The 26,107-nt window shown below is 42.2% G+C and overlaps 1 protein-coding gene across 1 annotated transcript in view; it reads left to right on the top strand.

Moving 5' to 3' along the window:
* LOC134348795 (TGF-beta receptor type-1-like) overlaps window positions 1–26,107 on the top strand; it is an 84,696-nt gene that overhangs the window by 17,615 nt on the left and 40,974 nt on the right. Inside the window, exon 2 of the mRNA XM_063052598.1 lies at window positions 13,920–14,165. Coding sequence (XP_062908668.1) covers window positions 13,920–14,165 — 246 coding nt within the window. The remainder of the gene's footprint in view (window positions 1–13,919; window positions 14,166–26,107) is intronic.

Raw genomic sequence — 26,107 nt, 5'->3', positions numbered from 1 at the left:
TTGGGGTACTTGAAGGCACATGACAAAGTAAGCCAAAGTCAGCATGATTTCCTTGAGCGGCATTCCTCCCTGACAAATCTGTTGGAATTCTTTGAGGAAGTAACATGCAGGATAGACAAAGGAGAGCAGTGGATGTTTACAGAAGGCTTTTGACAAGATGCTACACATGATGCTGAGCTATGATATTACAGGAAAGGTACTAGCATAGATAAAAAAAAATTAGCTTATTGGCAGGAGGCAAAGAGTTGGAATAAATGGGGCCTATTCTGGTTGGCTGCCAATGACAAGTGATGTTCCGCAGGGGTCAGTATTGGAACCGCTTCTTGTCAAAGATTTGGACGACAAAATTGCTAACTTTGTGGCCAGGTTTGCAGGCAATACAAAGAAAGGTGAAGGGCAGATAGGGTTGAGGGAGTCTGCAGAAGGACTTGGAAAGATTGGGAAAATGGGTAAAGAAGTGGCAGATGGAACACAGTGTAGGGAAGTGAATAGTCATGCACTTTGGTAGAAAGAATAAAGGCATTGACTATTTTCTGAATGGAGAAAATTCAAACATGAGAGGTGAAAAGAGCCTTGGGAGTCCTCGTGCAGGGTTCCGTAAAGGTTAACTTGCAAGTTGAGTTTGGTGGTAAAGAAGGCAAATGTAAGTCAGCATTCATTTCAGGAGGATTAGAATACAAGAGCAAGAATGTGATGCTGAGGATTTATAAGGCATTGGTCAGACCGCACTTGGAGTACTATGAGCAGTTTTGGGCTTTTGGCTAGACTGGGACAAGACCCTGATATGACTTTACAAGCTGCCACTCATGAATGTTAGCATTTGATCAAGTTAGCATTTAACTTGAAACATGATTCTAAACTGCTTGAACAGAACCATGTTAATAAAGAGTCTAATATTCCAAACATTATTGCTCAGCAGATCTCCAAGTGACCAAACACAGCTCCTTAGAACTGTGGTGTGTGGCATTATGCAAGAAACTGCCAATACATTTGCACCAAATGCCATCACTGTGGCAACAAAGAAGGCTTTTGCCATGCTTCACTGTGTTCAAGGCCAGTGGATACAAGGACAAGTTGTTTTAAAAGCCATCAAAATTCACAAGGAATTTAATGGTCATGTTCAAAATGGAGATTTTCCCCAGGAGGTGGAATATTATTCTATTTTTCAACAGTCTGTTGGTCAAGCTGAATCTTGACACAGCATCTGACATCACTATTATTTCTAAAAGATCAAGGAACTCAGCTCCCCATCAGCGGTAGGAACTTGGGTCCCCACCAGTCAACTCAACTCATCATTTTGCCTCCATGGAGTGGCATCCTCCAGCTGATTGGTGAACTGCACTGTGTGGTGAAGCAGAATGGTAGTCATGTCAATGATGTGTGTTATCTAACAGACCAGCCAGATCTGAACATCCTTGGAATTGACTGCATGGACAAGTTGATCTTTGAAGCATCTCCCTGGATGAAATCTGCTTGAAGACAATGGCTGTTCAAATCATGTCAGTCGACACCATACCACCATCAGTATGTGAGACCATACAGCAACTGCTACAATGCTACACAGCAGTGATCCAGCAAGGTTTAGGCTGCTGCACCAAACTCGAGCAGAACTTCACCTCCGTCCAGATGCAAAGAATTCAGAATCAGAATCATGTTTCTTATCACCGGCATGTGTTGTGAAATTTGTTAACATAGCAGCAGCAGTTCAATGCCATACATAATGGAGAAGAAGGAGAAGAAGAAATAAGTAAATCAATTACAATATAACTGTATTGAATAGATTAAAAATCATGCAAAAAGCAGAAATATGTTAAAAAGGTGATGTAGTGTTCAGAGGTTCAATGTCCCTTTAGGAATCAGATGGCAGAGGGGAAGAATCCACAGCTGAATCGCTGAGTGTGTGCCTTCAGGCTTCTGTACTTCCTACCCAATGGTAACAGTGAGAAAAGGGCATGCCCTGGGTGCTAGAGGGCCTTAATAAGGGACACTGGCTTTCTGAGACACTGCTCCTTGAAGATGTCCTGCATACTTTGTAGGCTAGTACCCAAGATGGAGCCAACTAAATTTACAACCCTCTGCAGCTTCTTTTGGTCCTGTGCAGTAGCCATCTCCCACCTCCATACCAGACAGTGATGCAGCCTGTCAGAATGCTCTCCATGGAACATCTATAGAAGTTTTTGAGTGTATTTGTTGACGTGCCAAATCTCTTCAAACTCCTAATGAAGTACAGTCGCTGTCTTGCCTTCTTTATAACTGCATCAATACGTTGGGACCAGGTTAGATCCTCAGAGATCTTGACACCCAGGAACTTGAAACTGCTCACTCTCTCCACTTCTGATCCCTCTATGAGTATTGGTATGTGTTCTTTCGTCTTACCCTTCCTGAAGTCCACAATCAGTTCTTTCATCTTACTGACGTTGAGTTCCAGGTTGTTGCTGTGGCACCACTCTACTAGTTGGCATATCTCGCCTCTGTACGCCCTCTCGTCACCATCTGAAATTCTACCAACAATGGTTGTATCATTGGCAAATTTATAGATGGTATTTGAGCTATGCCTAGCCACACAGTCATGTGTATACAGAGAGTAGAGCAGTGGGCTGCGCACACACCCCTGAGGTGCGCCAGTGTTGATCGTCAGCAAAGAGGAGATGTTGTCACCAATCCGCACAGATTGTGGTCTTCTAGTTAGGAAGTCAAGGATCCAATTGCAGAGGGAGGTACAGAGGCCCAGGTTCTGCAACTTCTCAATCAGGATTGTGGGAATCATGGTATTTAAGTACTGAGCTATAGTCAATGAACAGCATCCTGATGTAGGTGTTTGTGTAGTCCAGGTGGTCTAAAGCTGTGTGAAGGGCCATTGAGATTGCATCTGCTGTTGACTTATTGTGGCGATAGGCAAATTTCAATGGGTCTATGTCCTTGCTGAGGCAGGAATTCAGTCTAGTTATGACCAACCTCTCAAAGTGTTTCATCACTGTCGATGTGAGTGCTACTGGGCGATAGTCATTAAGGCAATTCACATTATTCTTCTTAGGCACTGGTATAATTATTACCTTTTAAAAACAAATAGGAACTTCTGCTCGTAGCAATGAGAGGTTGAAAATGTCCTTGAATACTCCCACCAGCTGGTTGGCACAAGTTTTCAAAGCCTTACCAGGTACTCCATTGGAGCCTTCCGCCCTGAGAGGGTTCACCCTCTTTAAAGACAGCCTAACATCGGCCTCTGAGACAGAGATCACAGGGTCATCAGGTGCAGCAGGGATCCTCACAGCTGGAATTGTATTCTCCTTTTCAAAGTGGGCATGGAAGGCATTGAGTTCATCTGCTAGTGAAGCATCGCTGCCATTCATGCTATCAGATTTCACTTTGTAGGAAGTAAAGCCAGTTTTCTGTCCCAAAAAATCAGTACCATATGCAGCCATACCAATAGTGGAGCAAGAGCTAGCCCGCCTGCAACAAACTGGTGTGATCAAAGCTGTCAACTACCCACGTTGGGCAGCTCCTATAGTCATTATCAAGAATGCTAGTGGTATAGTGAAGTTGTGTGCAGGCTTCTCAACTGGTCTGAATGCAGTGCTGGAGACATACTTGTACCCATTTCTAGTACCAGCAGATCTTTTGGTAAAATTGCTACTTTGCAAAATTGTCTTGGCTGAAACCCACCTCCAGGTAGAAGTGGCAGTCATTTACAATCATCATTACAACACATAAGGGGTTGTTTTCCTTCCTCCGCCTGCCTTTCAGCTTGAAGACAGCTCCCTCAATTTTCCAGCAGCTTATGGACACCATGCTGAGAGGTATTGATGGTGATGACACTTAGCTAAATGACATCATTGTGTTGGGCACAGATCAGACAGAACAATGTCAACCCCTGGACTAAGTTTTGAACAAATGGCAAGACTCTGGGCAGTAAAAAGTAGCTTCATGACGTCTTCAGTCTTGATTAATCATAGATGAGCACGGTCGTCGCCCACATCCTGAAAATATCACTGCTAATTGGACGATGCCTTCACCATCAGATATGAGCTCTTCACAATCATTTTTGGGCATGATCAGTCATTATTCTGCATTTCTCCCAGCAATGTACAGGGTGAGAGAACCACTGAATACTCTGCTAAACAAGGGTGCCACATGGAAATAGTCCAAAAATGCCAAGAAGCTTTTGATTAGGAGAGAAATATGGTGTCATCTGAACTTCTCTTGACTCACTTTAACCTAGAGCTGCCAGTTTTCGTGCGTCGGATGCATCCAACTTCAAAGTGGAAGCTGTCATATCCCTTCTCTTCCCTAATGGTTCAGGAAAAGCTGTCATTCATACAGTCAGATCACTGACTATAGCAGAATAGAATGATGGACAAATTGAGAAGGAAGCCTTGCGAATCATCTTTGCTGAGAAGAATTTCCACAAGGTGCTCTATGACAGGCACTTTACTTTTCTTACTGCTTACAAACCATTGTTGTCCATCTACAGGCCTAAGAAAGACATCCCGGTGTATAGAGCTGCAAAGGTGGATAATGATGTTATGAGCCTATGATTTTGAAACCAAATACACAACAACCCAGAAACTTTGTTGGGCAGATACACTCTCCAGACCTATGAACCAGTACTTAGTGAAAATGAAGACACAGTTGTGGCTGCAATTTCAATTGGTTGTGAGGTCCACAGGACTGTATTGGATGCTACTGTATGTCTTCCAGCCGTGGTCAACAAGATCAGAGCAGAAACAGCTGCAGATCCTTTTCTTCGGCATATGTCCAGATACCTCATTGATGGATGGCTAGTCAAGGTTGAGGAAGATGTCGTACCCTTCTATCGATGTCATGCATCGCTTTCAGCTCTGGACTCCTGCCTAACGTTTTGATGAAGAATAGTAATTCCATGAATACTTCAACCAAAAGTACTGAAGCAATTCTACATTGGCCAGTTGAATGAAAGCCCTGGCAAGAAGCTTTATGTCCTGCCGGGCATTGACAAAGATGTCGCATCCGTATGCATGCAGTGTACTCGGTCCTCAATGCAAACAATCCAAATAGAGCTGAACCACAACCATGGTCTCAGGGTACCAGACCTTGGAGTTGACTTTTCTGGTCCAATTAGTGGGTGTACTAATCCTATCCTATCCTGTCCTGGTTAATGCCTATTCTAACTGGCCAGAAGTATTATCTATGAAATCAGCAATGACTGGCTACCATTCAACAGCTGCTGCAGATCTTCAGTCACTTTGGAATTCCGGAAACATGTGTTTCTGACAATGGCTTTCATTTCAGTTCACAGTAGTTTAATGCATTCTGTGTGGGCACGTGGCCAAGTGGTTAAGGCATTCGACTAGCGACCTGAAGGTCGTGAGTTTGAGCCCTAGCCGAGGCAGCGTGTTGTATCCTTGGGCAAGGCACTTAACCACACATTGCTCTGCGATGACACTGGTGCCAAGCTGTATCGGCCCTTGCCCTTCCCTTGGACAACATCGGTGTTGTGGAGAGGGGAAACTTGCAGCATGGGCAACTGCCGGTCTTCCATACAACCTTGCCCAGGCTTGTGCCCTGGAAAGTGAAGACTTTCTAAGACTAATGGATGCCTTTAAATGCATTCTGCAAGAACAGTGTAATTATTCACATCTGCTCACCCTATATCATCCACAGTCCAATGGCAAAGCAAAGAAGTTTGAGGACAATTTCAAATGGTTGCTTTTGAAATCAAGGGGAAGGAACATCTTCTGAGGCTCTCAACGCATTCCTGATGCATCCACATCGCATCCGGACCTCGAAGGGAAGTCTCTAGCTGATGCACTTTTGGGAAGAAAACTGCGCACAACATTGGATACGATGCTGCCACAGTGTCCAACATCTGAGACAGCAGATGGTCAGGTGCACAAAGACAGCCACATTGACCTTGGTGTAAAGTTGACATCATTCAGGCCAGGAGCTGCAGCGTAGGCCAGACAGTATCATGATGGCCAAGACCCCTGGGTACTAGGTCAGATTGTCAAACGAATGGGGAAAGTGCTCTACGAAATTATCGTAGACAAACATTGCTGGAGTTGCCACATCAAACTTTTGCAGCCTCATACTCCCAAAGGCTCAATAAGTTTGTCGGGGCAGATATTCAAATACAGAGCTAGACCTTCATCTCCTCCTTGTGTGTACCTCAATGCAAGAAGCATCAGGAACAAAGGTGATGAACTGAGAGCTTGGATACATACATGGAATTATGATGTAGTGGCCATTACAGAGACTTGGCTGGCACCAGGGCAGGAATGGATTCTCAATATTCCTGGATTTCAGTGCTTTAAAAGGGATAGAGAGGGGGGAAAAGGGGAGGAGCGGTGGCATTACTGGTCAGGGATACTATTACAGCTACAGAAAGGGTGGGTAATGTAGCAGGATCCTCTTTTTAGTCAATATGGGTGGAAGTTAGGAACAGGAAGGGAGCAGTTACTCTATTGGGGGTATTCTATAGGCCCCCTGGTAGCAGCAGAGATACAGAGGAGCAGACTGGGAGGCAGATTTTGAAAAGGTGCAAAAATAACAGGGTTGTTATCATGGGTGACTTTAACTTCCCTAATATTGATTGGCACCTGATTAGTTCCAAGGGTTTAGATGGGGCAGAGTTTGTTAGGTGTGTCCAGGACGGATTCCTGTCACAGTATGTGGACAGGCCGACCAGGGGGAATGCCATACTAGATCTAGTATTAGGTAATGAACCGGGTCAGGTCACAGATCTCTCAGTGGGTGAGCATCTGGGGGACAGTGACCACCGCTCCCTGACCTTTAGCATTATCATGGAAAAGGATAGAATCAGAGAGGACAGGAAAATTTTTAATTGGGGAAGGGCAAATTATGAGGCTATAAGGCTAGAACTTGTGGGTGTGAATTGGGATGATGTTTTTGCAGGGAAATGTACTATGGATAAGTGGTCGATGTTTAGAGATCTCTTGCGGGATGTTAGGGATAAATTTGTCCCGGTGAGGAAGATAAAGAATGGTAGGGTGAAGGAACCATGGGTGACAAGTGAGGTGGAAAATCTAGTCAGGTGGAAGAAGGCAGCATACATGATGTTTAGGAAGCAAGGATCAGATGGGTCTATTGAGGAATATAGGGAAGCAAGAAAGGAGCTTAAGAAGGGGCTGAGAAGAGCAAGAAGGGGGCATGAGAAGACCTTGGCGAGTAGGGTAAAGGAAAACCTCAAGGCATTCTTCAATTATGTGAAGAACAAAAGGATGACAGGAGTGAAGGTAGGACCGATTAGAGATAAAGGTGGGAAGATGTGCCTGGAGGCTGTGGAAGTGAGCGAGGTCCTCAATGAATACTTCTCTTCTGTATTCACCAATGAGAGAGTACTTGATGATGGTGAGGACAATATGAGTGAGGTTGATGTTCTGGAGCATGTTGATATTAAGGGAGAGGAGGTGTTGAAGTTATTAAAATACATTAGGATGGATAAATCCCCAGGGCCTGTTGGAATATTCCCCAGGCTGCTCCACGAAGTGGGGGAAAAGATTGCAAATAAGCAATAAGCAATTTGCTCTGATAAGCAAATTATTGGAGGGGATTATGAGATATTAGATGTACATGCATTTGGAAAGATGAGGGTTGATTAGAGGAAGACACCAAGGTTGTGTGTGTGGGAGTTCGTCTCATGAATGTGATTGAGTATTTTGATGAAGTGACCACTGAAGTCAATTAGGGTAGGGCAGAAGATGTGGTCTATATGGATTTCATTAAAACCTTTGATAAGATTCCACATGTAACACTGATTGGGAAGGTTTGGCTGAACGGAATCCAGGGAGAGCTGGTTAATTGTGCCCATGGTCTGCTCTTTATCAAATTACAGTATTGCTTTGCACTGTTGTAACTATATATTCTAATTACGTGGCCTTGTCAGTGTTAGTCTTTGTCCTGTTTTTTTGTGATATCACTCTGGTTATATAAATGTGGTTTGGCGGTTGTTGTTTTCTTTTTCTTCATATATATATAAATTTGCTCCGGGAGTTGGTTCTTAATGGTTTTCTTTTTCTTTTTTTTGTTTTGTAGTTGGTGAGGTTTCTTATTTTCAGTTAGTTGGGTTCTTTTTTTTCCCCCTCTTTTTCTTATATAAAAATTTTCTTTCATTAGCATATATAAGTGTTTTTTCTTCAGCTGTATTAATTATATATATACTAATTTGCTGAACTTCTGTATTTTATAGCTGTAGAAGATTATATATCAATAAAAAGATTTTAAAAATGAAAAGTGATATCACTCTGGAGGAACATTGTATCATTTCTTAATGCATGCATTTCTAAATGACAATAAACGATTACTGAGTATCCTCATAATCTAATCTAATCTAATTGGTTTAATGGTAGGAAACCAAGGCTGATGGTGGAAACATAAACAAGAAAAAAAAATCAGCAGGTGTTGGAAATGAAAGTAATACATACAAAATGCTGCAGAAACTCAGCAGGCCAAGTAGCATCTATGGAGAAGAGTAAGCAGTTGATATTTCAGTCTACATCAGATCAGTCCTGATGTAGGCTCTTGGCACAAAGCATCAACTGCTTACTCTTTCCCATAGATGCTGCCTGGCCTGCTGATGGTGGAAATTTGTTTCTTTGACTGGAAGCCTGTGACTAGTGAGCCTTAGGGTTTGGAGTTGAAAAGCTGAAGTAAAATAAGTAACACACACAAAATTCTGGAAGAATGCAGCATCTATGGAAAAGAGTAAACATTCAACATTTTGACTATTTATTCTGAGACCTTTTTTCAGGCTTCTTCTGAAAGAAGTAGTTTTGTGAACTGTCTGTTTTGCCTTTGGTCATATTGCTTGCTGGTGTCATCTTCAGAATTTGCTGGTAGCATTATGTTCCTAGATTAGACTTTGAGTTTAGTTTCAAGTAGGCAATAGCAAACCACCATTGCGATTTGCTAAGAAAAGCAGGGTCAAACTCACAAAATGTATCACATGACAACAGCGTCAAGAGGATCTTCAAGACAATTCTGAAGATGCTTCATTCGGTAGGGTTGATTCTGGTCAGCAGGGGATCCCCGACCGTCATCAAGCTACTGCTCATAAAATTCAAGTAACACAAAAAAAAATTATTGCCACTTGGAATGAAAGAACCCTATATCAAGCAGGAAGATTGGACAAATGTGATAAATGAAATGGAAAAACTAAAGATTAACATCATAGGAATTAGCGAAGTTTGTTGGATAGGTGCTGGAAAATGTCAGATTAGAAATAAAACACTAGTTTATTCTTGTGGAACATCCCATACTATTGGAGTAGGAATTCTTATGGATGAAAACATGGCAAGAAGTGTTTTAGGACATTGGGCAATATCAGAAAGAATGCTCCTTGTTAGATTCAGAGGACAACCATTTGATTTAGCAATTATACAGGTATATGCACCAACAACAGATGGAACAAATAAGGATATAGATAAATTCTATGAAGAGCTTGAACAAGCAAAGAATGGATGTGAATCTCAAGATATTGTTATTGTCATGGGAGATCTAAATGCTAAAGTAGGGCAAGGTGCTGATGGAAATAGCATAGGAAAATTTGGACTAGGGGAAAGAAATGAATGAGGTGAGAAATGGGTAGAATGGTGCAAGATGAATAATCAGGTCATTATGAATACCTACTTTAAAAACCATCAGACACGCTTGTGGACCTGGAAAAGTCCAGGCGATAACACTAGAAATCAAATTGACTTTATTACTATAAACCAAAGATTTTGAAACTCAGTGACTCAATGCAAAACATATCCAGGTGCAGACTGTAATAGTGACCATAACCCAGTAGCATGTCATGTAAAAGTAAAACTTAAAAAACTAAAGAAGCAAAAACCTGAACAATCCCTTGACTACTTGCAATTAATTAAAGAAGAAAACTTAAGACAAAAATTTACAATTGAAGTAAGGAATAGATTTCAAAGTCTAGAAATAGAATCTGTTGAAGATGATAGCAATCATGTAGAAAAGAAATTTAACTCTCTAAAGGATGCCTTGGTAGAATCAGCAAAGTCAGTGATTCCTAAAAAAGAAAAAAGCACAAAGAGTAAATGGATGACAGATGAAATCAAAAATCTAATGGAAGAAAGGAGATGGAAGAAAGCAAATCCTATAGAATATAAGTCCTTAGATAAAAAAAGTTAAAAGCTTATGTCAAAAAGCCAAAGAAGAATGGTTAAACCAGGAATTTGAGCAAATAGAAAGAATCCCTATTACTGATCCAAAAAGGTTACATCAACAAATCAAGAATATCGCTGGTAAAAAGCTCCTCTGTTCTTCAGGTGGGTGTTTGAAAGCAAAGGATGGTACCATTATCATGGAAGAAGATGAGATTACGAACAAATGGACTGTGTATATTCAGGAATTGTTTGAAGACGATTGAGGCGAAAAACCAGAAATTAAGAAAAACATTGAAGGTCCAAGTATTTTAAAATCTGAAGTTCGTAATGCAATAAATAAGATGAAGAAAGGAAAGGCAGCAGGTCCTGATGAATTAGTAATAGAACAAATTATCGCCCTTGAAGATTATGGAATTGAAAAACTTACTGATTTAATCAATGACATTTATGAGACTGGAATAATACCAGAAGAGATGAAAAAATCAGTATTTATCACTCTTCCTAAGAAAGCTGGAGCAATAGAATGTGAATTACATAGGACGATAAGTTTAATGAGTCACATCACGAAGATACTTCTAAGAATTTTGATGACAAGAGCTAAAAGTAAGATACAAGCTGAAATAGGTAAAGAGCAATGTGGTTTTGTGAAAGACAAAGGTACAAGAAACGCAATATTGATGTTAAGGATACTATCAGAACGAGCTATTCAAGTGCAAAAAGATTTGTTTGTTTGTTTTATTGACTACACAAAAGCATTTGATAAAGTGAAGCTCAATAAGTTACAGGTTTCCCCCGCCATCCGAAGGTCGAGCGTTCCTATGAAACGGTTCGTAAGTTGGAATGTCGTAAAGTGAAGAAGCAATTACCATTTATTTATATGGAAAAAATTTGTGAGCGTTTGCAGACCCAAAAATAACTACCAAATCATGCCAAATAACACATAAAACGTAAAATAACAGTAATGTATAGTAAAAGCAGGAACGATATGATGAATACACAGCCTATATAAAGTAGAAATACTTTTCCACAATAATTGCCTGCACTGTTCTCAGTCGCGAAAATCTCACGCAAGTGCCGGCGACAAAAACACGGTGCAAGCGCTCTCCAGTAACCTTTAAGCTATGAAGCTGCCAAATCATACCAAATAACATGTAAAAATACACAGCCGATATAAAGTAGAAACAATGAATGTACAGTGTAGTATTACTTACTGGAATCGGGAAGACAGCGAGCACACTGATGATGGTGTGTTAGGCTGAGTCGTCGGAGGTTTGGGTGGTGCAGTGGCCCCCACCCTCCGGGCCGCTGACCGATACCGATCTGCGAAGCATACAGCACTGCAGTGGTAGCTGGGACGCACCCAGCACATCTTTAAGAAAAAAGCCGAAATAAACAAGCTAATTAATTAGGTGCCGCCCGGCACATAAATGTCGGCCCAGATCAGAGGCGACGCAATCGGCAATCGTCTCTGATCTGGGTCGACAATTACGTGCCAGGCGGCACCTAATTAATTAGCTTGTTTATTTCGGCTTTCTTTCTTAAAGATGTGCTGGGTGCCTCCTGGCTACCGCTGCATTCTTCGCAGATCAGCCCGGGGGTTGGGGTGGTGGGACACTGAGGTGTCATCTCGTCGTCTGTTTCCATGAGGGCAGGTAGGTCATCTTCTTCTGTGTCTGCCTGCCTCAATGTCGAAGGTCGAGGTTCGTCGTCTGCTGTGGCTGATGTTGAAGGCTTGCTTGACTGCTTAGCCTCGCACATTATTAGATCATACAGTTCTTTGTAAGCGCTCAAACCATCCTACAAATATGCCCTAAACTGACATATCCTTTCAAAATTAAAGTCGTACTTTATCATTGCAGCGAAAATCTCACGCAGTTGCCTCACGTTCAGTTCCTGGACGACTTCACTTTCGGTCCGCTCGCTACTGCATTCGGTTTTGATTGTTATCCTTTCCTCTTGCAATTGCATCAGCTCTTCACCTATCAGTTCTTGGTCATGGGATGTCAAAACCTCTTCAACATCATCTTCGTCAACTTCAAGCCAAACTCACTTTGTCCTTACTTCGTTCACCACGATTGAAACGCTTAATTATGTCTAGTTTTATGCTAAGTATAACACTTTACGAGCTCTTTTAGGCTCTTCCGATACCTTAGAATTCATCTTGCTAACGGATGCTCACAGGCATGTGTTTAAACAATGCCGGCGAGAATGCCGTTCCGAATCCGGGGGAGAGCGGCTGCTCTGGGTGCACGCTGCCTTTTTTTGTGTGCTCCCTTTTTTTTTGCGTGCTGCTTTTTCCGCGCGCTGCTTTTTCTCGTAACAGTGAAAACACCTTCTGTTAGCAATAACAGGTAACTAATGTAGGTCTTTCGTAACAGTGAGGTTTCATAAAGCGAACTTTTGAAAAGTGGGGGACACCTGTATTTGAAATATTATAGGACACTCTATATGTAGATTGGAAAGACCTCCGCCTAATCAGAAATCTGTACTGGAAACAAACTGCTGCTGTAAGAATAGATGGAGAAGTGAGTCAGTTTACAAAAATCAAGAGAGGCGTTAGACAAGGGTGTGCTTTCTCCCCTGGTTTATTTAATGTGTACAGTGAAACAATATTACAAAAAATAAGAGACATCTTGGGAATCAAAGTTGGCGGTGAAAACATCAATAATTTCAGATATGCAGATGACACTGTGTTAATTGCAAGTACGGAGGAAGAACTACAAAACTTAATTGATATAATTGTTGAAGAAAGTGCAAAAATGGGTCTATCTATCAATTGCAAAAAGACAGAATGTATTGTGATATCCAAAAAGAAGGAGAACCCTACCTGCAGACTGACAATAAATAGGGAAGGCATAAAACAAGTAAAGAACTTTTGCCACTTAGGAAGCTGGGTGACATCAGATGGCAGGTGCGACTTGGACATCAAAAGAAGAATAGGAATGGCAAAAGACACCTTTACAAGAATGAAGAGTATACTGACCAATACTAAACTAGGCATGACCACCCACCTCAGAGTACTGAAATGTTATGTTTATCCAGTTACGTTATGTGGCTCAGAATGTTGGACAATATCCAGTAACATGAGGAAACGAATTGAAGCAGCAGAGATGTGGTTTTTGAGGAGGATGCAAAGAATACCATGGACGAAACGAATATCTAACGAGGATGTCATGAACAGAGCAAACACAAAAAGAGAAATAATGTATGAGATCATGAAAAGGCAATGTACCTTCATTGGACATGTGAGGAGTTGGAATGCATGGTAATTATGGGAAAGATTGAAGGGAAGAAAGCAAGAGAAAGACAAAGTCAAATGATGATGGAGACAGCAGCCAGAGAACTGGAAATGAATACTAATGAATTGATCCACTTGACCTGAACCAGGAGTGTGTGGACCATGGCAGCCAAAGCTCACACTGGGCATGGCAGCTGATGATGGTGATTACATAATTGTTCATCTAATGCTTATTGCACGGTCTGATGTTCTCGCCTAACATCCTATGGAACTCTCTGATGTAACTCACAATTTCATCAAAAATAGTTTTATGAAGTGCTTTTGATTATTGAGCAAAAATAGGGTGAGGTGAGGCACATTTAGAGGAGAACTTCCATTTTTCTTCTCGATCACAAACCCAACTACACCAAAGATCTCTTGGTTTGTCTCCATTGTCAGGAAATTACATGGAGTTGACTTTAAAAAGTTTGCCTTAAACTTGTAGCGTGAGGCTCTACTTTTGTATGGAACATTGGCTAGTTGGTCTTTTCCTGTGAACTTACAATGTTGATTAAATTCCATTGTTTTAGGTCTGAAATGCTATTGCACCAGCTGTGTGAGTGAAAATCACACTTGTGAAACAGATGGAGTTTGTTTAGCATCAATCACATTTTCACATGGAAAAGTGGAAGAGTGGAAGACCTGTGCACATCAACAAGAATTGATTCCAGCAGACAGACCTTTTCTTTGTGCCAGTGTAAAAAACGTCTCCAAAACTGTCTGCTGTGACACCAATTATTGCAATGATCTAAGTCCACAGCTGCCATTGCTCAAAGGTACTTTCATTTTATTTTATTCTCAAATTTAAGAATCATTTTGACAGATGTTTATTAGCATGATTTCATTTTTGCATGATCTCATTTAATTTATAGGACTGATTCAAGGAATTACAGAGTCCACACTGATTATGCTTCAGTTGCTTCTTAAATGTTCTGAGTAATAAAATTTGGTGCCTTAATTTCAGGGCCACGTATTCCAGTTCAATCTTAATGCCTATAAGGGTTCCCAGACCCCTCAATTAATGATGGGGATCTAAGCATAAAAAAGGTTGGAAACCTCTGCATGTGTTCAGAAGTTGGCTCTGTCAGGAAACTTGAGACTGATTTTGAAGAGTCACCTTCGTGAAATGGGTTATTATTAGATGTCCAGGAGTGATTAGTTAAAAAGCAAACATGAAGATGACTCCATTCTGGACAAGAATGTGGTAAAATTAATTAGTAAACCCATTTTTATTGCTTTTTTTTGATTGAGTCTGGTAAAAAGATCTTCATGGATAGAACATAAAAAGTAGAGCACAATACAGGTCCTTCGGCCCACAATGTTGTGCTGACCCTTTCACCTACTCCAAGATCAATCTAACCTTTCTCTCCTACGTAGCCCCCCATTTTTCCATTTTTCTTTCATTCATGTGTCTATCTATCTAAGGATCTTTTAAATGTCCCTAATGCCTCAACCATCACCACTGGCAGTGCATTCCACGCACTTATCTCTCTGTTTAACAAAAAAATCCTGCCTCTGACACCATCCCCTCCCTAAACTTCCCTCCCAACACTTGAAAATTAAGTGATATGTTCTTTTTTCTGGAGTCAACACCTTTTGGTTGATCACAAAAAGCATAAAATGCAACAGTGGCTTATGGCTTTCAGCCTTTCATGGCTTCAGGAATTCACATTGGGCCAGTGCCTTTAATGGACATTGACAAAGTGCTACCGTGAGCCTGTGGGTTCTATTCCTTTGATGGCGAAGGATGAATGTTTACTTATTTTGTGATACAGCACAGAGTAGGCCCTTCCTGTCCTTTTGAGCCACACTGCCTCAGCAACCCCCGACAAACCCGATTAGCCCTAACCTAATCACGAGACAATTTACAATTACCAGTGAACTTACCCGGTACGTTGTCTGGACTGTGGGAGGTACCCGGCAGACATGGAGAATACCCATGCATTCTACAGGGAGGATATACAGAGACTCCTTACAGAATGGTGTTCAAGTTGAACTCTGAACTCCAGAGCACCCTGAGCTGTGATAGTGTTGCGCTAACCTTTACGCTACCGTGGCGCAAAGTGTCGTGCAAATTCTATTTGTGAAAGTCACAATAAAGGAGAACTTCAATTAAAATGTTTCCAGTAGAATGCCGCGTTGAAGTTGAGGTTGTTAGTTCCAGGAGAATGTTTTGATCATTGGAAGTTTTCATAATTGTCAGCATCCATTCTGCCAGGTACAATCTTTGCATTTAATGCTCCTAATGGGACACACAGGACTATGAGCGCTACTTCCAGTTTCAGTGTTACTACTGAGTGAATGGTGACTACATTGATGAGAAGCGGTAGAAGAATGCTCACGGTAGAAGGTACCTGGAATTTGGTGAAGAACAATGGCTGCATGACACAGGTTCTTTGGTAGAAGTGGCTAAGGAGGTCAGGCAGAGCTGTAGCCAGGATCTTCTGATAAAAGGTTGGAAGGAGATACATGCTAAAAAATGGATTTTGCCGAAGCATGCAGTGCAGATAACTCGCCCCACTTTCTCCGTAGGAAATGTAGATGAAAGCCTCTTCCTGTATGTAGTTTGAGTGAGCTCCCTGATGCAGTCTCCAGAACACCAGACTCTGAGATGTGACAGATGGTGGCAGCAGCAGCAGCAGTCTGGACTGATCCTGAGCATAGGAAGCAAAGATTGACCATGATTTTGATTATGAAAGCAGTCCAGGCAAACTTGCAAAGTTATATTTAAGCTTTCAGGAGGTGACTGCTTCCATGATAACAAGCTGTGTTGGCTCTTCGAGTAACACAGTCTCAGGACATCTGGAGTTTCTCCATTTTCTGGGCTGCAACTCCTTCCTTTTCAATTAGGATTGACAAACAGGTGTCAGCTTTCAGGATACACAATGCCTCGCAACATTTTCTGCTCAACCTTCTTGATTGCATTAAAGCATTCTCATAGGCAGCAAACACAGAATTAAAAGGCACCTTTTACAGAAAGCAAAATAAACGTTGGAATGGATTTATTGCAAAGATAACATATCAAAGATGTCCCGTTTTAAATAATTTTGATGAATGACATAATATAATTGAGTTTTTCAGAACAAGAGAGTGAGTTTGTCAATAATAATTGATCATAAGCAGGCCTCTTGAAACAAGGCTGGACATATTCATGATATTTGCAAAAAGGATGGTACATTAATGATAAGAAAACTGTAAGCATTAGTAGCAAATCGTGTCACAGAAGAGACTTATGAAGATGTTGCTAAGACTTGCAGAGAGGTTGAGTAGGTTGGCACTTTTTTCAAAGGAACATAGTGATAGGTGGGTGTATAAAATCATGAGGACATAGTAGGGTCGATGTGCACAGTCTTCATCTGAGGGTTGGTAGATCAAGAAGCAGAGGACATACAGCAGCTTTAAGTTGAGAGGGGAGAGATTTAATAAGAACCCGAGGGGCAACTTTTTCACCCAGAGGATGGTCCGATGTAGAATGAGCTTCCAGAGGAAGTGGATGAGTCAGGTACATTAACAATGTCAAAAAGCACTTGGACAAGTACATGGATAGGAAAGATTTGGATGCATCTGGGCCAACATGGGATTTAGTAGAGATATAAATCTTTATTGGTATGGACTGGTTGGATCTGAGGGCCTGTATCTATCTTGTATGATTCAATGATGCAGTAACTCCATGACTTTCATTATCATCACTATGTGTTGCGTCATATGACATGGGTGATCATGGTCTTTGACCATGATTGTCCTTGGCAAAATTTTCTACAGAAGTGGTTTGCCATTGTCTTTTCCTGGGCAGTATTTTTGCAAGACGGGTGAGCCCAGCCATTATCAGTACTCTTCAGAGATTGTCTGCCTGGTGACAGCAGCCGCATAACCAGGAATTGTGATGAGCACCAACCTCTCATACAACCGTCCACAATCTGCTCCCATGGCTTCACGAGACCCTGATCCGGAAGCAAGCAGGTGCTACACCTTGCTCAATGGTGACCTGCAGTCTGGCGGAGGGAAGGAACGCCTTACTCCTCCTTTGGCAAAGATGAAACTCCATCCCACCACCCATGACATCACTGATTCTATTCCAGTTATTTGCAAAGACCAATAATGCATGCTATAGATGAATGTAATACAGGCAGCTAAGATTTTCTGTTTTCAGTTTTATGATTGTACATACAAAAATCCTGATAATAGTTTTGCAGTGTAGTGGTAGTGATTGATTACAGTCTTCCTGTCCTTACAATGGCAAATTTCAAGTCAGTAATTTTAAAGCAGATACACCTAACCAGTAATCTATTGTTTTTTGAAGCACAAAGTCACTTCATCAAGCAGCATGAAAAGAGGTCCTTCAGCTCCCAAGGCCATAACAAGCACTCATCCATGGCAGTCCTGCACTAATCCCATCTTTGGGGGATTTTGCTATGGCTTGCATGTTAGGGGGGTGCTGAGGGTTGGAGTAGGGTGCAAGTAGGGGGCTGGTCAAAGCTTCTGCTCCTGCTTGGGCACAGGAGGGACCTTTGGGCTTCTGATGTTTCTATTATTCATTCTGTGAAGTTTCTTCTTTTGTGGATATCTGTGAGGAGTAAGAATTTTAGGCTGTTGTTGAATTGAACCACCTTACTTTTCCCATATTCCCAACGATTCCCCAAGATCCAACTCCTCATCTACACACCATGGGCAGTTTATAGTAAAACACTAACCTACATCATGCATGACTGTGGGATGTGAAATGGAAATCACAGCACTGTGAAACCCATGTAGTTACAGGAACAAAATCTGCACAGACAGCACCGGAGGCTGGGAGCTAACACAAGGCACTGGAGATGTGAGACAGCAGCTCTGCTAGTGGAGCCACTGCACTAAGTTCCTGCTTCTACAGCATTTATTTGAAATAAATATGGGTACACTTAAGCCAGGCTTAATCTTACCTGGAGGGAATACAAATTGAAAGAAAGTCATTGAAGAAATTAATTTTACTTGTGGATTATGTCACACAGTGTTTCGGAAAGCTTTAAGTGAGTTGAGCCACTGGAGGGCAATCATGATCACTGGAAAAAAAAAAGTTCAAAGTATATCAAATAAGTTTTATTACTGGCATATTAGATAGAAATTATGAAAACATATCCGGATACAGCCATTACTCTCAAATAACTGTGAAATAGGAGTGGCACCGTAGCACAGTGGTTAGCACAGTGGTTTCCAGTACAAGTGACCCAAGTTCAGTTCCTGCCGATGCCTGTAAGGAGTTTGTACGTTGTCCCGGTGGGTGACTGCATGGGTTTCCTCTGGGTGCTTCAGTTTCCTCCCACAGACCAAAGGCATACCGGTTGGCAGGTTAATTGGTCATTGTAAGTCGTCCTGTGATTAGGCTCAGGTTAAACCTGGGATTGCTGGATGGTGGGGCTCGAAGGGCCGGAAAGGCCCACTCCGTACTGTGTCTCGATAATAAATCATTGGAGCATCGCAATGTACTGAGGGGCACTATGACAATGCTGTTTCGCATTTTTTCATTTTAACCACAATGTAAAAATATTAATAAATTTTGTTAACTTTGTTAATAAAAACAGTATTACAAAATTGGCTCTATAGGAAAATGATTTTCATAGCACGTTTTGTGACTCAGAATTTTCAGTGAATTACTTGCATTATACACTGGGGTGCTCTCTCCAGTTACCCGATGAGGAAACCCATGCAGTCACTGGGACAACGTACAAACTCTGGCCAGGAGCAGATGTCACTAGGTGGTCCCTAACATTCATGGTGTTTTGACCCTTAACCACGACACTCTCCAGCTGGCAGGTCAGCAGTGGTAGCCATGGCAGTGCCCACCTGCTCCTGACTTCCAGCCCAACTCTGCTCGCCTGCTCCGTATCCAGCAAGAGGCTCTTTCTGCTTCCTGCACTGCCCCATCCTGCGAGCTGATTGGTTCTTGCCGTTTTCATCAAGACCCAGCGCAGACAGCGACCTCCATGCCAAAATAAGTGCAATAATTCTGAAGTGCAAGCATAGCTGAAATAAGGGAAACCTTGGAGCCAATTTGCAAGGAATGAGCAAATGGAAACCTCAAGTCGATAATGTATAAATCTGATTTTAAGTGAAAATTAAAAAGACAATGGCGAACTCAAACAGTAATAACACTGGAAATCAAGAGTTTGTGTTTGGAATTCATGTATTCATTGATTAATAAGAATGATTCGTACTTTATATTTCAAGATTCAAGATAGTTTAATGTCATTTCCATTACATAAGTGCAAAGGAGAACTGTTACTCAAAGGAGATCCAATGCAGCACAGAAAAAAATCCCGCAATAAGGTAAGGAACACAATAGTAAAAAGCCCAGTAAATATGAATACATAAGATGGCTTATATACAATAAATGTATATACGTACAGTGACACTAGGCACAGGAGTGTCTGTACATAAGGTGACTCTGACAGGAAATGATTAAGTAGTGAAGGTGGGGTGAGTTAATGCTGCTTGAGGAAAGTAAACTGAGTCTGGTGGTCCTGGTGTGGATGCTATGTAGCCTCCTCCCTGATGCGAGTGGGACAAACAGTCCATGAGCAGGGTGGGTGGGATATTGCTGCCTTGTTTTTGGCATCTTTCTGTGTATCTGTCCCTGATGGCAGGTAGGGACGTGCCGGTAATGCAGTGCAGTTTCCATACTGTGCAGTGATGCAGCAGGTTAGGTGGCTCTGAACTGTGTATCTGTAGCAAGTCGTGAATACTGATGTGCATAGTCCAGCTCTCTTCAGCCTCTCCAGAAGGTAGCTTTGTTGATTGTGTAAGATGTGTTCTGGGACCATGAGAGGTTGTGCGAGATGTAGGAGTTTGAAACAGCTCACAGTTTCCGCTGCTGTGCCACAGATATAAAGAGGGGTGTGAGTGGTGTGAGTTCTCTTGAAGTTTAGAAACAACTCCCTTGTCTTGACGAAGAGATTACTTGCTTGGCACCAGTCCTTGAGCTCTTCCACTTCCCCTCTATAGGCTGTCTCATCATTGTGATGAGCCCTCCACTGCCATATCATTGGTAAAAATGACAATGTAATAAAGGTTACATTTAGCATATATTAAATGGGCCTTAAAAATTATTTTCTCTTTTCTTTTTGGTAGAGAAGCATCATAATGAATTGAGCTGGAGACCCACAAAATTGGCAGCTATAGTACTCCCACTTGTGGGGTTCTTGAGCTTGGCTCTGTTGGCGACAGTGTATACTTTCTGGAGACGATCTTCTGCCTGTGTGGAAACAAGGCATGATGATGAGGACCCTGGCCTCACAGAAAGGGAGGTTATTTCTGAAAATCTGACATATGGATCGGGCTCTGGTATGTCAATACAAGATTACTCATAAGAAATCTGCTTTTCAATATGAGTATGGTAATCTCCTCTGATGCAATTTCTTTTTGTATTTTTCTTTTAGCTTGTTCAAATTATTTGTTGCAATAGTTACAGTACTGGGCAAATGTATTAGGCACTTCTAAATAGCTAGGTTGCCTAAGACTTTAGCACAGTACTTTATTTGTCAATGTGGAGCAGATTGTGGGTTTCTGGATCTGGCGGGAGCAAAGAATGCTGGGAATAGTGAGGGTAACGAACCACAGGAAGAGTGTGGGACAGGTGGCTGGGAATGAGTGCCAGGTCACCCTGGGTGCAGACACACTCAGCCCTGAGACACCAGGCAAGGTTATTTGATTCCAAACTATTGGTTTATTCATTATTACATAATGTCTCTGGTGCTTCCCATTCCCCCCCCCCTCCTTTTCCCAACCGTGATTCCCCTCTCCCTGCCCTTTCCCACTCTCAGTCCCTCAGTCCACAATAGAGACCCATACCAAAACTAGGTTACAAATGTACTTCCCCCGGGTCCCCTCTCCTTCCCTTTGTTCTATTGTCCACTCTCCTCTCCTATCAGATTCCTGCTTCTCCAGCCCTTTATCTCTTTCAGCAATTGACATTCCAGCTCTTTACTTCACCCCTCCCCCTTTCCCGGTTTCACCTATCACCTACCACCTTGTATCTCTTCCTCTTCTCCCCCCACCTTCTTACTCTGACTTCTAATCTCTTTTTTTCCAGTCCCAGTGAAGGATTTTGGCCCAAAACATTGACTTTTTATTCATTTTACATAGCTGCTGCCTGGCCTGCCGAGTTCCTCCAGCATTTTGTGTGCGTTGCTTGGATTTCCAGCCACTGCGGATTTTCTGTTGTTCATTTTCAGTTTGCTTCTTCCTACTGCTCTTCATTCCCTCCTACACTTAGAGAAGTGAAACACCTCACATTTGACTGAGTTAAATTCCAGCTGCCATTCTTTGTTCTACTTCGGCAGTTCATTTTAGTTGGCCCACCATGTCACCATGTTTTCTGCCATATGCCAACTTAGCAGACATCCCACCTCTCCCGCATATTAATAGTGGCTCCCTGATGCCAGCAAATTATATACAATATCCTGGGAAAAAAGAGAGAGAGAGAGAGAGAACAAACACATTCTGCATGCTGCAAAATTTGTTGTTTTGGGGCAGCAGTTCTGTGCAAGACAGAAAAATTATTATGTTACAAAATTAAATGAATAGTACAAGAAATAGTCGGGTCATGTTCACGAACCATTCGGAAATCTGCAGAGGGGAAGAACCTGTTCCTGAAATGGTAAGTGTAGGTCTTCAGACTCCTGTACCTCCTCCTCAAGGGTAGTAAAGCAAAGAGGATATGTCCTAGATAATAAGGGTCTTTAATGACGGATGCCACCTTCCTGAGTCAATGCCTCTTGAAGATGTCTTTGATGGCGGGGAGGTTTGTGCCCACGATAGGGCTGTGGATTGGAGGTTCCACCAGGCTCGCGATACAGATGGTCGGAATGCTCTCCACCACACGTTGTAGAGATTTGCAAGAGTCTTTGGTAGCATATGCCTTCTTTGAGATTGCATTAATGTGTTGGGCCCAAGAAACATCTTCTGAGAGTTTGACAGCCAGGAATTCAAAGCCACTCACTCTTTCCACCCCTAGCCCCTCGATGAGGACTGGTATGTGTTTTCCTGACTTCCCCTTTGTGAAGTTCACAATCAAATCATGGTCTTGGTGACAATGAGTGCAAGATGGTTGTTGCCACACCACTCAACCAGCCAATCTATCTCACTCCTGTACTCCTCCTGATCACCATCTAAAGTTCTGCCAACAACATTTGTTTCATAAGTAAATTTATAGATGGCTTTTAGCTCTGCCTAGCCAAACAGTCATGAGAGTAGAGCAAGTAGAACAATGGGCTAAGCAAATATCTTTGCAGTGCGCCTGTGTTGATTGTCAGCGAGCAAGAGATGTTATCAAAAATCCATTCTGATTGTGGTCTCCTGACGAGAAAGTCAAGAATCCCATTGCGAAAGGTGGTACAAAGCCAAGGTTTTGAAGCTTTTTGTTTCGTATTGAGGGTATGATGGTGCTGAACACTGAGCTGTAATCAATAAACAACAGCCTGATGTATGTTTTACTGTGGCCTAGGTACTCCAGAGAGCCAGACAGATTTTTTTACACTGTACTCCTGTTGTGGGGTATAATTTGGAAATCAACCCACCATTGTCACACTCTGACTCCTTCTACAACACCAATTTTGGATCCAGCTGGCTAGGTTAACCTGGATCCCATGCTAGATTTACCTATCATTTGAAGAATGTGCCAGGGTATGCTTCATGCTCTGGAAGAAAACTGATCAACCTTATGTGCTGTGTATTTTTTATTTATTTAGGGATACTGTGCAGACCATGTTGGACCTTATTAAAGTCAATAAACATGATATCCACTACCCTGCTTTTGTCAATCCTCTTAATCTCCGCTTCAAAAAAAACTCAGTCCACTTTGTTGGAATGATTTCTCACACATAAAACCATGCTGACTATCTCTAATCACTCCTTGCTTTTCCAGATGCAGGCAGTATCTCAGAATTTTTTCTTTCCCTCTGTTGATTTTCCCAGATTTGTCCCAGCAGGCACAACATTAGGCATCCTCCAGACTTCTAGTACCTGACCCGTGGCTAATGATGATGCAAGTATCTCTGCTTGGTACCCAGCAAATTCTTACTTCCTTTCCCACAATGTCCCAGGATACACTTGGTCAGGCCCTGGGGACTTATCCCTAACTTAAAATGCTTACAGCTACCAACACCTCCTGTTTTGCAATGTGGATATGTTACAATTCAAATTTTCAGGCTCCCATGACCTTCTCCACTGGAAGTACAGATGAGAAATATTAATTTAAAACCTTGCCCACACCCATCTCTCTACACGTCTCTATTACTCTACTTCTTCTCTAATTCCTGTTACACTTAGCCTCTCCTGTTGGCAGTTTTGGTGTCTTGTGGTGTTCTATCGATAGATTCCTTCCTCCTAACTCTAAGCCTCTACTTTACTCAAGTTGTTTATTTATTTATTGGATTACAGTGCAGAGTAGACCCATAAGTCCCTTTGAGCTGCACCCCACAGCTTAACCTTGGCCTAATCACAGGACAATTTACAATGACTAATTAACCTACCAACTGGTACATCTTTGGACTGTGGGAGGAAAGTGGAGCACATGGAGGAAACCCACGCGGTCCCGGGGAAAGTGTACAAACTCCTTGCAGCCAGCAACAGGAAGTGAACCTGGGTGGCTAATACCGCAAAGCATTCTGTAACATCATGCTGCTATATTAATCTTCAGATCAATCTCAGACAGATGACTTACATTAACCTGTTGTATTCTGGGGAGTCTAACTCTCGTATGACAACCTATTTATCCAAAAGCTTTATTGGAATTGTTCAATTACACGTCCAATCACAAATATGTTAGTCGTACTGAAACAGCTCAGCTGCTGAATGAGGCCAACAGGCAAATTTCATGAAAGCTAAGTTTATTTGTAGGTTTGACATCATTTTATTTTTGCCTGAGATTAGAGTATTCACTTACCCAGCATTTGCATGCCATTACTTCCTCCAAGGCTTCACTCTCCCAATTTCCTTAACAACTTTCATGCACACCTTGAAAAGGAGAATGAATCCCAACAGTATGTGGTGATCCTGCGATCTCTGTCTTGGAAGCTGCATCAGAATATCTTCAAGAGGGTGAACACTCGTAAGACAACAGGCCCTAATGACGTAGCTGCTAGGGTATGGAAAACCTGTGCTGCCCAGTTGACTGGAGTGCTCAGGTACATCTTCAGTCCCTTACTGGCACAGTTGAAGGTTCCCGCCTGATTCAAATATGTGCCCAAGAGGAGCAAGGCGAGCTGTCTCAATGACCATTGCCCGGAAACACTCACATCCTCTGTGATGAAGTACTTGGAGAGGTTGAATGATCTCCCACCTAAGCAGGGACCTTTTTTCACAGCAGGTCTAGAGCTCACTGGCTCTCCACTTGACTTTGGAGCATTTGAACAACAGCAGTGCCGACAACCACAGTATGGCTGCTGTTTGTCAAGTATAGTTACTGTTCAACGCCACTATCCCCTCTGTGCCTCCCTCTGCCATGAGATCCTGACTTCCTCATCAGGATACGACTCTCAGTGTGGATTGGCAACAACGTCTACTTCTCACTGGCAACCAACACAGGTGCAGCTCAGGATGTGTGCTTTGTCCACTTCTTTACTCTCTCTGTGCTCGTGACTGGGTACAGCTTGGCCCAGCTCAAATACCAGACAGGGTGGTTCGAATGTTTCAGGAACTGCTGGCCTCCTTCTATACTTATGCGTAGCAGTCCCTAGAGTTTACAGAGAAAGGTGCAAAAAAAAAACCCAAAAAGACATTCAGTGAGTAGCAGTTCTGCGGGTAAAAATGCCTTGTTAATGAGAGAGGTCAGAGGAGAATGGCCAGACTTGTTCAACTTGACAGGAAGGCGACAGTAACTCAAATAACGATGCGTTACAACTGTGGCGTGCAGGAGAGCATCTCTGAATACACAACACATCGAAACTTGAAGTGGACGGGCTACAACAGCAGAAGATCATGAACGTATGTTCAGTGGCCACTTTATTAAGTAAAGGAGGTCGCCTCACTATAGGAAGGATGTGGAAGCATTGGAAAGGGTACAGAGGAGATTTACCAGAATGCTGCCTGGTTTAGAGAATATGCATTATGATCAAAGATTAAGGGAGCTAGGGCTTTACTCTTTGGAGAGAAGGAGGATGAGAGGAGACATGATAGAGGTGTACAAGATAATAAGAGGAATAAATAGAGTGGATAGCCAGTGCCTCTTCCCCAGGGCACCACTGCTCAATACAAGGGGACATGGCTTTAAGGTAAGGGGTGGGAAGTTCAAGGGGGATATTAGAGGAAGGTATTTTACTCAGAGAGTGGTTGGTGCGTGGAATGCACTGCCTGAGTCAGTGGTGGAGGCAGGTACACTAGTGAAGTTTAAGAGACTATTAGACAGGTATATGGAGGAATATAAGTTGGGGGCTTATATAGGAGGCAGGGTTTGAGGGTTGGCACAACATTGTGGGCCGAAGGGCCTGTACCGTGCTGTATTATTCTATGTTCTATGTTCTATGTTCTTAGTAAATTGGCCACTGTGTCCATATTTCCTAGCTTTGGGTATTGCAGTTGACAGAACCAAGACTTGAATGATTATCAGAACTGCCACAAGGGATTGACTGTCTTGATTCTCCCATTGTTTTAAAAAAAGGTATTTAGCCTAGAAAAGATCTTGAACAGTTTGAATATAATAATAACACTCAAAGCTTGTCACTGTAGAGTGAATTTTATTCAAATT

This window comes from Mobula hypostoma, chromosome 6 (assembly GCF_963921235.1).
Source record: "Mobula hypostoma chromosome 6, sMobHyp1.1, whole genome shotgun sequence".
In the NCBI taxonomy this organism is placed as follows: domain Eukaryota; kingdom Metazoa; phylum Chordata; class Chondrichthyes; order Myliobatiformes; family Myliobatidae; genus Mobula; species Mobula hypostoma.
The sequence above is the reverse complement of the archived record's forward strand: the minus strand, read 5'-3'. Positions and strand labels throughout refer to the sequence as shown.